General features: G+C 44.1%; 1 protein-coding gene across 5 annotated transcripts in view; it reads left to right on the top strand.

Moving 5' to 3' along the window:
- si:dkey-178k16.1 (band 4.1-like protein 1) overlaps positions 1-12,471 on the top strand; it is a 32,889-nt gene extending 20,418 nt beyond the window's left edge. For 2 of the 5 annotated variants that reach the window (XM_047331135.1, XM_047331136.1), the window contains 15 exons: positions 45-142; positions 567-742; positions 1,019-1,263; positions 1,773-1,811; positions 2,895-2,924; positions 3,361-3,516; positions 3,804-4,913; positions 6,057-6,107; positions 6,339-6,740; positions 7,710-7,931; positions 8,042-8,101; positions 8,302-8,391; positions 8,889-8,969; positions 9,468-9,584; positions 9,699-12,471. In XM_047331135.1, coding sequence (XP_047187091.1) covers positions 45-142; positions 567-742; positions 1,019-1,263; positions 1,773-1,811; positions 2,895-2,924; positions 3,361-3,516; positions 3,804-4,913; positions 6,057-6,107; positions 6,339-6,740; positions 7,710-7,931; positions 8,042-8,101; positions 8,302-8,391; positions 8,889-8,969; positions 9,468-9,584; positions 9,699-9,704 — 2,883 coding nt within the window. In that variant the 3' untranslated portion in view covers positions 9,705-12,471. The remainder of the gene's footprint in view (positions 1-44; positions 143-566; positions 743-1,018; positions 1,264-1,772; positions 1,812-2,894; positions 2,925-3,360; positions 3,517-3,803; positions 4,914-6,056; positions 6,108-6,338; positions 6,741-7,709; positions 7,932-8,041; positions 8,102-8,301; positions 8,392-8,888; positions 8,970-9,467; positions 9,585-9,698) is intronic. The other 3 variants (XM_047331137.1, XM_047331139.1, XM_047331138.1) reach the window with 3 other exon arrangements.
- The last annotated feature ends 218 nt before the right edge of the window (positions 12,472-12,689 follow it).

Below are 12,689 nucleotides of genomic sequence, written 5' to 3'. Positions count from 1 at the left end.
CCCTGTTCTTCTTCACCTCTACTCCTTTCCGTCACTGCTCGCAGTATGAACAGTTTGAGAGCACCATAGGCTTCAAGCTGCCCAATCATCGGGCCTCGAAGCGATTGTGGAAGGTCTGCATCGAGCACCACACCTTCTTCAGGTAGGACTTGATGCCCACAGACACACTGTAGTTGTCGGACCCCGCATGAACTGTTTGCGCAGTAGAGCTATCCGTCATTATGAAGATGTGTTGCTTCCTTAACTTTTCACGGTAACTATTTTTTTTGTTTTTTATAGATTCAATAGTTCTGTATTATTTCCATAGAAAACACTCGTAACCCAGCTTGTGCCTATAGCTAAGCTAAGTAAATACGATTTGGTTCTATCTTCATATTTTTCATGCAAATAAGTATACTCCCCAAAATGTCAGACTGAAATACTTCATTCTTTCAAAAATAGTCCTCTGGAAATCAGTACCTTTAAATATCTCGTTAACGAAACTCCAGAGTAATTACCTAGAAGCAGTCAATAAGGTGCAGAATCTGAGTATTTGTGGAAGATACACAAACTGAGCCGTCCCGCAGGTTGGTCTCTCCGGAGCCGCCTCCCAAGGGCTTCCTGGTGATTGGCTCCAAGTTCCGGTACAGCGGGCGAACCCAAGCCCAGACCCGACAGGCCAGCGCTCTCATTGACAGGCCTGCCCCACAGTTCGACCGGTCCGTTAGCAAGAGGTACTTGCTGCCCCGAAGCCTTGATGGAGGTGAGTGGCCTGGCTGTGTCTACCCTGACATGTACCCATGGAAATAAGAAAATGGGTAACAGTATATACATGAAAATGTTTAGTCTTACCCTCTCATACAGTGTAAATATTTCAGCAACAGGGCTTATTGATTTTGTGTTATGGCCCTCAGAATGGAGTGCCTACCAAAACTCTGAGAGCGATCAAGGCAGTTTGTACCATGTTGTCTCCTAATAAATCTTTATATTATACATTAGGGTGGATTTTGACCCTCCTTTGCCCCTGTCTCTATGCCAGCCTCAGCTCTCGGTGATAGCCTGGACCAGTTGTCCCAGCGAAGCTCCAGTGAACGCACACAGTTCATGTCCAGAGAAGACCTAGACCAAGAGGGCAGCCTGGACCTGGACCATGATCACTACCACTATCAGGACCAAGACCAGGACCAGTACACAGATCAAGAGCTGGAGCAACATGAAGGTCACGATCCCAAGCAGTCGCGGGGCGACAGCATCTCAACATCCGCGAGGACTTTAGAGCTCAAGGTACAGAATGCAGGGAGACAACGCTCTTCATTTTTACAGAAACCTGCGTTCAATGCAGCTCTCTTTGCCTCAGTTCTGTTGACTTGTCAGTCAACAGTGTGAGTCAGTGTAAAAAAAATATATAAATTGCGAGTGAAAACCAAATCACAGTTTCAGAAGAACACGCAAAATTAGTTCCTATAGAAAAAAAGTACATCGAACTCGCTGTGCCCTGAGACAGAGAATTCCCTCATGAACCTTTGACTAACGTGTCTCGTCCTTCCCTCTCACAGTCCTTTTCATTTAAGACTGTAAACAACATCCCTCTTGAGACTTATGAGACTGCTCATCTCCCTGTTTACTCAACTGCCTCCCAAAATCTAACGTGACCTCTTTGCTGCAGATATAATTTCTTTTGAAAACACAGCATGCTGCCTCTAACAGTTCTTCACTTCTCACTGACATAATGTCAACGCTCTCTGCTCTCCTTCTCTGACCTCTCTGCCCTCCACCTCATCCTTTTCCCGCAGAGTGAAGAGGCAGGCTCACATGTTGACTCAAAGCCAGAGGTATTTTGGCCTTGTGGACCTTTTCTGTCTGTTAGTTTGGATTTTATTGTTGCAGGTCATGCACTCGGTGTTTGTCAAGCACGACTTGTCCCGTTTTTCTGATGACTGTCTGTGGAGGGGATGCTAATTCTTGTCATGATTTCCAGGATTCTCCCGGAGTAGAATCCATGGAAACTGCATGAACTGATCTCCAGATGAATAGTCACAAATTTTTTAATATGCATTTATTGAGGCTCTTATCTTTCCGTTCCCTCTTTTCCTGTCTCCCATCTGTGAAAATAGTCATTGAGGTGACTGAAACTGTTCAACTCCAGTGGACAAGTCCTCTTTTTTTTCTACTATGAACACATGCTCAATACCATGCATTTTAAACAATGCCGCTGCATGAAATGATAGGGATTGATTATTATCAACAGAGTAAAGAGTCAACCTTTAATCGCTGTGAATGATCGTCGGGAATCAGTGTTGTTAAAAACCTCCCAGTATTCCAGCTGAGATGTGTAGAAATCAGAAATTGATAATTATTTTTCAATCAGTCTTCTGTTGTGTTTGCTGCGATGATACACACATTCATTTCATTTTTCGATTCGTCCGCTATCATTTGATTATTCCAGTGTACAGAGTAACATATCATTCATGTACAGGTGTGTATGGCTAGTATTATTGAGTACCGCAAGAAATATTGACATTGCATTAGCCACTAAAGGATCTGTTCATTTGTGGTTTTGAAATGTCTTTGGATGAAGAAGTATAGGAATAATCTCCCTCTCAAAGCACTTAGGTTCAGTCAATACACGACTGCATTAATTATCAGTTGGCTGACACTTAAATGGATTGTCCCAGTGTGCTTGGCAGAACATTAAAAGGCTTAACAGTCTTAGTCCAAAGCCCCAATGGTGTCAACTGTTTCTGCTTGTCTGTCCGCCTGCCTTTTGACTCACCTGCAGCACTTTCCCTCTTTGTCTCTGCACGCATCTGTCCCCACCCGCCCCCGAATCCCCTCAACCTCCTGCTTTGCTCGAAAAAAAACCATTCACTTCATATCACATGGCCCACTCTGGGCTCCCTCATCTATTGGACCAGGATCTGGCCACCCCTCGGCCCAAACAGGAGGTACTGCTTGTCCAGTCTTTTTTGGCATGTGCTGTGTGTGAGGCTCACCGGGTGTGCTGCCTTTTTCTTGTCCTTGTCTTGAGCACAGGAAACTGCAACGGCAAAGGAGTTCATGTTAAAAACATTCAGGTTATTTGGCTCCAGCACACATATAATCGTCTTGTGCACCACTTTCTTTGCAGTTCTATAGTATCATGTTAGCGCATGTCAGTCTATACTCTTGAATAGTTTGTCCCTAGAATTAGGAACGATTAAAACTTAAACGTATGAAAACACACAATCGTGGACCACACCCTCATCAGAACAAATCTGAAGTAAAAATTACCAAATGATAATCCCCCATTCTAATTCTAGAATTGACTCTGCCCATCTAACATGTTTAGAACTCCGGTTTTTAACTGATGTGCCCCTGGTGTTCCCTTCACTTTGTGAGCAGCAGTTCTTGGATAAACCAGAAGATGTTCTACAGAAGCACCAGGCCAGCATCAATGAGCTGAAGAGGGCTCTGAAGCAGCCCAACAGCAAGATGGCCCAGAGGGAGAAACGCCTCTCCTCGGCCACTCCCCCCGGTGGAACCCCTGAGCGGAAATCAGTAAGAATAAAATCCTGTCCCCAAGTTATTATCCGACTATTATTGAGTGTTTTATTTTTATTTTTTAATGTTGTATGGTCAGTTTTCCCATTCTGTCGACTCAAAAACCTAACATTCTCTTTAAAAATTTTGATCCCACTGAACAAATACACAGAACATTCGAACTCTCCCTTTCATTCGCAGTATCATTGGTGAAGTAACTATTTATTGATTTCACAAATGCACGAATGGAAGAGCAGTGTATGTAGCTATAGGCTAATGCAACTGTCTACTCTATGTCAACATAGGCGACCGGTGATGACAAATTGATTGACAAGCAGGATGCTTATGAAGGAGCGCTGGACGCTTGCGCTAAAGAAAAGAGTAAGACCTCCTCTATGGTTAGAAACACGTTTGCTTCTTGGACTGAAGCAAATACGAACAATTGTCAAACAACCATGGACTCCTTGAGAGCTAGACCCCGAACATCTCTGAAACAGGAAACGGACTCCACAGCAACGGTACTAACGGACGCAAAGCCCACGGGTGATTCCTCACCAGCTAACAGGCCTCATGATTCTGTACAAGCAAGGTATGCCCATCAAGTAAATGGATATGGATCTCCACCAGACAAGCAGAGGAATGCAACGAAAAGCACAAGTGGGAGGCATTGTCAGTACGAGCACAACATTCATCGAGAGAGGCCGAAGAACTTGGAAACTCCGGTGGCAGTGGAATCTCTCCCAAAGGGCAGGGGGGGGGGAACTGAGCGAGACGAGAGGGACCGTGAGACTTGGACAGTAAATGCCCCGAGCCCCACGGGAGCCAACGATTGCAACAAAACTGGGAACTCGCACCCAGAAGTCACCAAACTGGTCCCTCTGAAGCCACAGCGATCGAAGAAGTCTTTGAATAAAGAGAACAAAGGTGATGTGCGCCCTCAAACCCAGAGCCAGCCGGATAGAGGCGTCGTTGTCGCGGCTGGGGATGTACAGATGACAAAATCAAAAGACGGATCCTGTGAGGCAGAAAGGAGGCTAGATGATAATACTCCACCGCAATCCGCCGCCGATGTTGTCAAGGAAAAGTCAGCAGCCGCCAGATACGACCGTGAAGCCACAATGTCCCATCAGCACCAAACTCCACTATATCAACAGATGAAGAATGAGTTGTTTGGACAACAGGAGCTCAGGGACTGCAGAGACACAATGGGGACAAATCAGTGGACAAGAGGAGGCGGCGTGCTGCATGAAGATCATTTTCAGGAGAATCTCTTTTCGAGCGCCAAATTCCCAACAGCCCCCCCTCGAACTCTCCCTCTGAAAACGCAGTGGTCCAGGGACAGGCAGAGCAACACGGACAGCAGCCACATCCACTACCGGACGCCCAGCCAAGAAACAGCCAAGAGGAAGCAAGCGGTAAACCATCTGGCCCCCTAACCTGTTTGTCAATCATCGGAGAGCAAAACATTGCATGAGCTTCAGGCGATGTCGTGCAAAGCTTGTTTTTTACCATCTAAAAACAAACACCCCCCCCCAAAAAAAATCCACACGCATACTTCAGAACTCATGTGAATGTGAATGAGAAAGCAAAACTCCACGTTCCTTGGCATCGCATCATTGACCGACTCAAAGCACGTCCATGGCCCTGGGAGCTCTTTGCTTTCCCTTGCCCCCCCCCCCCCCTCCGCAAAGCTTGACATCTGCTTGGCCATCACAGAACCCTGCGGGCCTTTAAGCAAAGTTCCCATTGCTTAAGCTTCAGGCGTTATATCCCACCTTAACCTGTCACGTTAACACCTGGTCTCTCCTTACAACATCCTCATAAAATGATGCTGGCTGCTATTGCAAGGAGCGCACGACCTCTCCACCATTATTTTTTAATTTTTTTTATTTAAAGCCTTTTTCTCTGAACGGCCCGAGAAGGGCATTTGAACCAAATGTTCTGCCTTGGCACCTCTGTAGCACAAGCAGAAAATGAAAAAGGCGATTAGATGCAATCACAAGCTGCAGAGCTGCCAAAACCTCTTCGGGGCTGAGGCATTTATATGCCACATTTATGAATATGAATACCTTTTCTCTGAAAGGGACTTTGAAAAATCAAACCTTTTCAGTGCATGGCATTACCATTGCACTTGAAGTCATTTGAATGATGTCAGACTGCGAAATATACCCTGTGTGCATGCGTCTGACAGTATCCTATAGCAACTCAGCAGTCTCAGAGAATCCTCATGTGTGTTTATTGTGCGAGCTTAACATAACCCATAAATGCTATTGATAATAATGCAGTGAAAACCATTAGCTGTAAAAAACAAACAAAAAAACTGTGATGGCAAATCCTCTAAATATAACAATTAATGCTTTAATCAGCTGAAGAAAACCTCTTAACTTTCCGCTTCTGCTCTTGTGCGATTAAAATTCAATCGATTGAATTACAAACGTGAGCGACAGCATAGATGTATATTGTGGTTCGACTTTAAAAAAATAAATAAACTGATACTTCCATTAGTTCTGTATTTGTTCTATATTAACCTTTCCTTGTTGTTTGTCTCTCTGCTCCAGGAGACGCCTCCCACACCTGCGATTCACGAAGAGCTTTTCAGCGAAACTTCGGTGAGTCACCGCTCAACTTTACCCGTCATTCTTCTCCTTCTTAGCCACTGTTTTTTTTGGAAAGAAGAAAACAAACTGCACTTAGTTGTTTGATGCATTCCTCTTCAAAATGTTTTAATTAGCATACCTGGAATGGAAAACAGCCCCCCCCCCCCTTAGCTTCTCTAGCCTATTCTGATTGGGTGTTAAATTGTACTTGCAATCTTAATGCGTTACCTGTCTCCTCTGCAGAGGGAACCATGGGAGAGACGCCTGGGCTCCGTGTCAGAGGATGACCAGGACCAGGAGCTCCTGTACCTAAAGGAAACCCACCTGGGCATCGAGCGCAAGTGTTCCAGCATCACGGTCAGCTCCACGTCCAGCCTGGAGGCCGAGGTGGATTTCACCGTCCTCACAGACTTGCACACAGGCATGGAGGAGTTCTCCAGGGGCATGTCAGAGCTGGGAGAGAGGGACCTGTCACCTGACGGGGGCCTGTGTTTTGGCATCGACTTCCTTCAGCAGCAGGGCCCCTCTGAGCCACTGCCTCCCTTAGTATCGGCCCCCCCGCCAAGGGGAGCCAGCGGCAGCCCCCCAGCTAAGCACATCCAGGCTGAAGAAGTCCGACATGAGATCAAACGACCCGATGCTCAGGTAGACCAAAAGAATTTCGAGGGCTCCTGCGCCTTTGGTTAGATTTGTCCAGGCATGTGAGAAAACGATACTATTTCAGGCAATTCAAAAAAGGAAAAAAAAAAATCTTGGCCGTCTTTCAAACAGAAGCAAGTATGGGTTGGAAAATAACCTGAATGTACCACAGAATGAAAGCTAGACATCATGGGTCATATATCATACTAGAAGCACATGAGTAAAAGATTCAAAAAAAAGATTGCAGACATGTGCTAACCAAAAATAACGTGGGACCTGGACCCCCCCAACCCCCCCCTTCCCATAACACCTCAATATCACCCTCTCAGTGCTACGAGTCTCTAAAAAAGTGTGATGATGAACCACCAAGGCAAGTTGTTGATGAGCTCATGGAGGTTTTACTTATGTCCATGAACGTGAAGGTGTAAACATACAGTGTAGTCACACCTGAAGCGTTTGTCACCAATTTCAAAGAGATGTGATTTCTGAGATGTCCTGTCTGCATATGGATTTATGACTTAAACTGTCAAAAAGCTGTATTATGCAAAGGTGTAGAGCGTCTACATTGATTATACAAATCGATGCGTCTGATGCACTGGAATTAACCAGACAGCAGACAAGACGAGACACAGTCAGTAATGAAACATGCAGACAGGCAACAGTCAGTTGGAGTCTAATGCGTTTTATTAAGCAGCGCTGAAGGTTAATGAAGAGAGGAGCCGCCATCTTTTCTCTTGCCTCTTTGTGTTTCTTCTTTATCTTACCTCTAAGATAAAACATTACTGCCACTCATGATTGGCTTTTGCTTTGCTCTTTTATTAGCTACGCATCAAAAGCCATTTTTGCATGCACACGTGCTCCCAACTCCTTTCTGCAGCCTTGTTTAAATTGAATTTAATTATCTGAATTTAAATAGAAGGCAAGGTATGTGGCAAAAACTAAAAACTAATTTTCTTCTCTTTTTTTTCTCTCAAGCCTGTTGTTCCTAAAAAACCAAAGAGATCCGTGCCGGTGTCGTCGTCAGTTGACAGAGAGCAGTCGCACAGAGAAGCCAGTCGCGCCCCCGCTGTCAAACCCCTGAGCAGGGAGGCCAGCGACGTCATGCCCACACCGACAGTGAGGAAGACGGATGTCAGGACGGAGACGCAGCCCAACGGGTCAGAGGTCACCACAACCATCATGGAGTTCACAGATCAGGTTAATTAGATATTCACTCATGAAAATATATACGGAGGCTGCGTGTCAGATGCCATGAATATAAAAAAGAAAAAAAACGCATCACGAAATTTGAATTTTGTCGGTTTCAGGATCACGGAATCCTTGGCCTGGGTGAAGTTTGTTACTCCACGAGACAGAGTGTATCCCCTGTGAGTGCAAACACGAGGACCTCTCCAAATTTAACTCAACCTGCAGCAGGCTCGGCCAATCTCAAGGGTTTAAACCTACTTAGAAAGACTGACTTATTTTTCAACAATGTCAGAAAGAATTGCTTTCTGTCTTATCTGTAAAGATGAGTGTGTGTGTGTTTACATTATTTGCCTAATGCTTCAGGCCTTTGCTTTCTCAGGTGCACATGGGCAGTCTCGGGCGAGAGGCGTCAGGGTCGCCCATCCTTGTCACGGAAAATGTTACCTCGGCAACCACTCAAGTCACCAAGGTAAAGAAGCTTGAATAAAACTAGCAGATTATAGAATTTAATGTATAACTATGATGAAGTGGATTTTTGCAACACGGTGGCAGTCAGTTCTCTTCTGCCTGAATATTGGTAAATGTTCCTTTTAAAAGTGCTTTTATTAATTCTTTCAACGCACTCTTTGGCCTTGGTAGCGCTGCTTCAGGTGTGTTTTGGTCCGTGGAGGACTCACATCACACAACTTGACATCTTGTTTGAAAGAAATCTGCTCAGAGCCTCTTAAGTTCCTCTGTCAACTGGTTCAGACTTGTGGCTATGGCTCCTCAGTGTTTTCCAGACAAACGGCATTAATACAAGCATTATGGTTTATTATTATTTTATTATTGTGTCCCTTTTACTTTGGTTATGCATATTTCATCCTCATTGTGACTGTAAAATTTTTAAAACTTCAAAACCAAGTTTATGATTATGATGAAAATAGTAATGTTTCTAATTTGAGTGCATTATTTTGTCTGTTGCAGACCGTGAAAGGGGGATATTCAGAGACCAGGATCGAGAAGAGGATCATAATCACAGGGGACGATGATGTAGACCAAGAGCAGGTGAGACGAAATATGGATGATCCAATTGTGTATTCTGATAAATCATTATAATGTCCTTTACTTGAGACATTGGTGTGACAAAAAAGTCAGGGTTTGGATTGTTGCATATAATATATCATGCATACAGTATATATTTGCAAACGTCAGCCCCCTTTAGATCAGATCCATGTTAACATACTGTATTTCAGTAATTTAAGACACAATTGATTGATTGAATAAATGAAATATGATAGTTATCCAGCAGTTGATGGATTTCCCTTAATCTGGCATTTAATATTTTGAATCAATTAGAGTTAGACTATAAAATGTCACATATGTAAATAGTGGAAAAATGACCATTTCAACAACCATCTCGTTTGTTTAACCAACAGAGCATAACTCGAAGATATTCAGTTTAAAATAGTACATGACAAAAAAAAGCAGCAGATCCTGGCATTTTGTATTAGCTGTTGAAGCATGTACTCGAGGTTCAAACCCACAATCAATCTTTGCTTGCAGGCTCTGGCTATTGCAATACAGGAAGCGAAGCAGCAGCATCCAGACATGCAGGTGACCAAGGCAGTCGTTGTCAGGGAAACGGAATCGTCCACTGAGGATCGACACGGCACATCAGAGGTACAGGTGCCATCTTGACTCAAAAAGATAATATCTGACCAAGATTTAGCCTCACAACCTCCTTTGAGGTCCAGGGGATTTAAGGATGACTTGTCTGTCCTTATTTATCTGCAGTCCTGATTTGCTGAGACGAGAGCGCCCCCGTTTGGACCAGAAGTGTCAGTGCCCGACCTGAAATAACCACCCACCATCCCTCCTGATAGACAACTGCCAGTGGTGTTCAAACGGAGCCTCTTGGACGTGTTCACACACACAAAGCGGAACCAGGACTCCTGATTGATTTTCCTTCAAGTAACTCAAAAAGTAAACATCATTCATGGTCCCCAGTAATCCAGAACAAGAGCTGCAAAACTCCGGAACAATTCAAGATACGATCCAACTAAATTCCCTTCAAAGCTCTCAGGACCTCGATATCCAAACCACTTGCTTCAGTGCTCCTCAAAGGTCAAAGGGAATACCTCTAGGTTTGTTAAAATAATCTGTGCACGTATTCGCTATGTAGAATAATACAGGGTCACATGTCATCGTACCCGTCCCATGCAGTAATGATCATCTGGAAAATTGGGAATATGTGAAAAAATGGCCATGCACAGATACTGTAGGCGTTGTTGGTTTTTTTCTACATGTCTGTCCTGCTGTACTTGATAATAACAAATCACCTGACTCCTGCTGTGTGTGCTGAATGTAAATACATCACAGAATCCATCACGTTTCTCTGGTACTGATAAAGCACCCAGTGAAAGAAGGGTTTAGTGAGAGCAGAAGAAGTTCAATGTTCATTTCCCCTCCCGCGTTGTCAAATTAACAAATGAGCATCGCCCCACCCCACCCCCCCTCACACTGACTGATGCGGCGCCCGTCGGATCTTCTGGTGGTGTTTGTTAAGGACCAAAGCTGGAGCGGATCCACAAACTTCCCTCTTGTCTGTTCAACTGGCTGTGCAATGTGTTTCACCGTGATGTGTGGGCGGCTTGTACGCGAGGACAAGACTCAATTTGATGCATCCTGATGGACTTGGGTCGGATTTTCTGCACGTCTCTGGACCTGAGGAGCTGTCAATACACAGTGCACCTGATGTATTTGTTCAAGCGGTGGCGATGTAGTTTCTGAGTCAAACCCACTTTCTCTCCCTCCCGGGCCTTTAGATGTACCTTTAAGGATCCATCTGGATCTAATCCCACTTTGGTCATTTTGTGTAGTAAGCACATAGAGAAGGCTCACGGCCTTGTTCAAATTGCAGAATGGACTGCTGGACCAGTAAAACTAGTACTTGAGATAGTATTTGCATGATAATTCCGTGCATTATCGGATTGTAAATCAGTAACATGGATATCAACCAGTAAGAAGGACGGATCACGATATCCAGCATCGCGAAAGGGAACGTGCCCTGAAAAAATTAGAGAAGGGCCGAATTAGTCACAATATGAAATCAAATCAGAGCTCTGTCATGTAAAAGAAAAAAGGAAATTACACTTCCTGACAGGAAATGAAGAGTATTCAAGTGAAAATGTGGGAAGGATCAAGCACACAATTGGTGAGCTTGTTTGTTAATCCCCACCTCAAATGAGCGCACATTCGTTACAGCTTGTTCTTTCAGTTGCAGGCTCTTTTTTTTTTTTTTAACAGTTTCATCTCGTTTCCAGTCACTGATGCTGTTCAATATATCTTAACATATCAGTTTCTCCATAAAAAGGAACATAGAGGTGGCCTGCGCTGCCTACATTCAGTTGGGGTGACTGTTGTTTTTCATACCTTGTTTTACGACTTAATTTCTCTTCATCTTTTAAGACTCTCTGCTGAATTAGTATTGTGCATCTGAGCCCTTCCAAGACTTTAAAAAACAAAGTGCAGTGTTAGCGTCTTTGAACTTTAGCTATGTGTGATTTGGTACATGGATGTTAGAGGGATGCCATAGACATGTAGTGTGCCAATTAAGGTAGCAGTCAAATTGTACAAACTCTGATTTTGTATGAAATAACTTTATATGAACGATCTACTTTTAACTACGCAAGTGCCAGAAAGCCAAATGCATAAACTCGGCATGGAAAAGTGTTCTTTCAACATTACCTGCGAGAAAAAAATTCCGTCTCCCTGCAAAAGCCATTCAAAATGTCACTTCGATGTACGAGTTACGAATTGAAGTCAATGCAAATCATTCAATTGGGGAAAAAGCAGGGTTAAAATAGACATGTCAGTTTGATGAAAGTACGACTGAGGTGTAACTTTGGCTTTCAGACACTGAACCTTACAGTCAAACGTGTCACGTGTGCAGTGTAGCTGCTGTTGTGTTTCATATTTTAGTTCCAAATTCTTTCAAGTGATGTGATCTCATGGATGTGGGTGTGAAAACTGGAAGGTGGGGGAAAAAAAATATATAATAATAATATTAATAATGCAGCCGTGCAAACCTTGTACTGTATATTCGGTGGCGTTTGGTGGATTGTGAAGATGTCGTTAATGGCCATGAGTTTTATGTACACTAGGGGGCACCAGAGAGCTTTGCAACAACAACATTGACTGAAATCCTTCTCACTATCATTCACTAGAGGGCAAATCATCCTTGGGCGAACGTGGACGATCAAACTGACCTCCCTCTGTCCAGGAAAGGGCTCGAGTAGTACCCAGAATGTGATCAATGAAGACACTTGGCTGTAGCTCAGGCACCTTGGTGCCTGTCTGATTGGAGGGCCTCTGACTGACCCTTGAACCCAGCCCTCCTCTTTCTCCTCCTCGTCCCTGCTCTGCTGCTCTTCATTGCTTGGTGCTGTGTCTTTGCTGTACATTGTACTCGCGTTCCTTCGAAATGAATAAAGAGGAGAGACAAAACAAAACAAAGAAGAAAAAAAACCCAACAAGGTGAGAGGGGAATCTCTCCGTTTGATCTCTACCATGCTATCTGCGTTTGTCTTATTGCGGCTGGTATGTGCATGAAATCTCCTATAAACCTAATCATAGTATAGGATGAGGTTTTTTAGTTACTTACACAGTTTTGCCCAGTACTCAGTTGAGGACATGCATTTACAGAAGCTGTGCTGGTGTGGGGCGAAGGTATGTCACAGAGTATTCTCACAGAAGAGAAACACAAGTTGTGTACGTGTGTGTTTT

Source organism: Scophthalmus maximus, chromosome 3 (genome assembly GCF_022379125.1).
Source record: "Scophthalmus maximus strain ysfricsl-2021 chromosome 3, ASM2237912v1, whole genome shotgun sequence".
Lineage (NCBI taxonomy): Eukaryota > Metazoa > Chordata > Actinopteri > Pleuronectiformes > Scophthalmidae > Scophthalmus > Scophthalmus maximus.
Note: the sequence above shows the minus strand (reverse complement) of the source record. Positions and strands in the feature narration are given on the sequence as shown.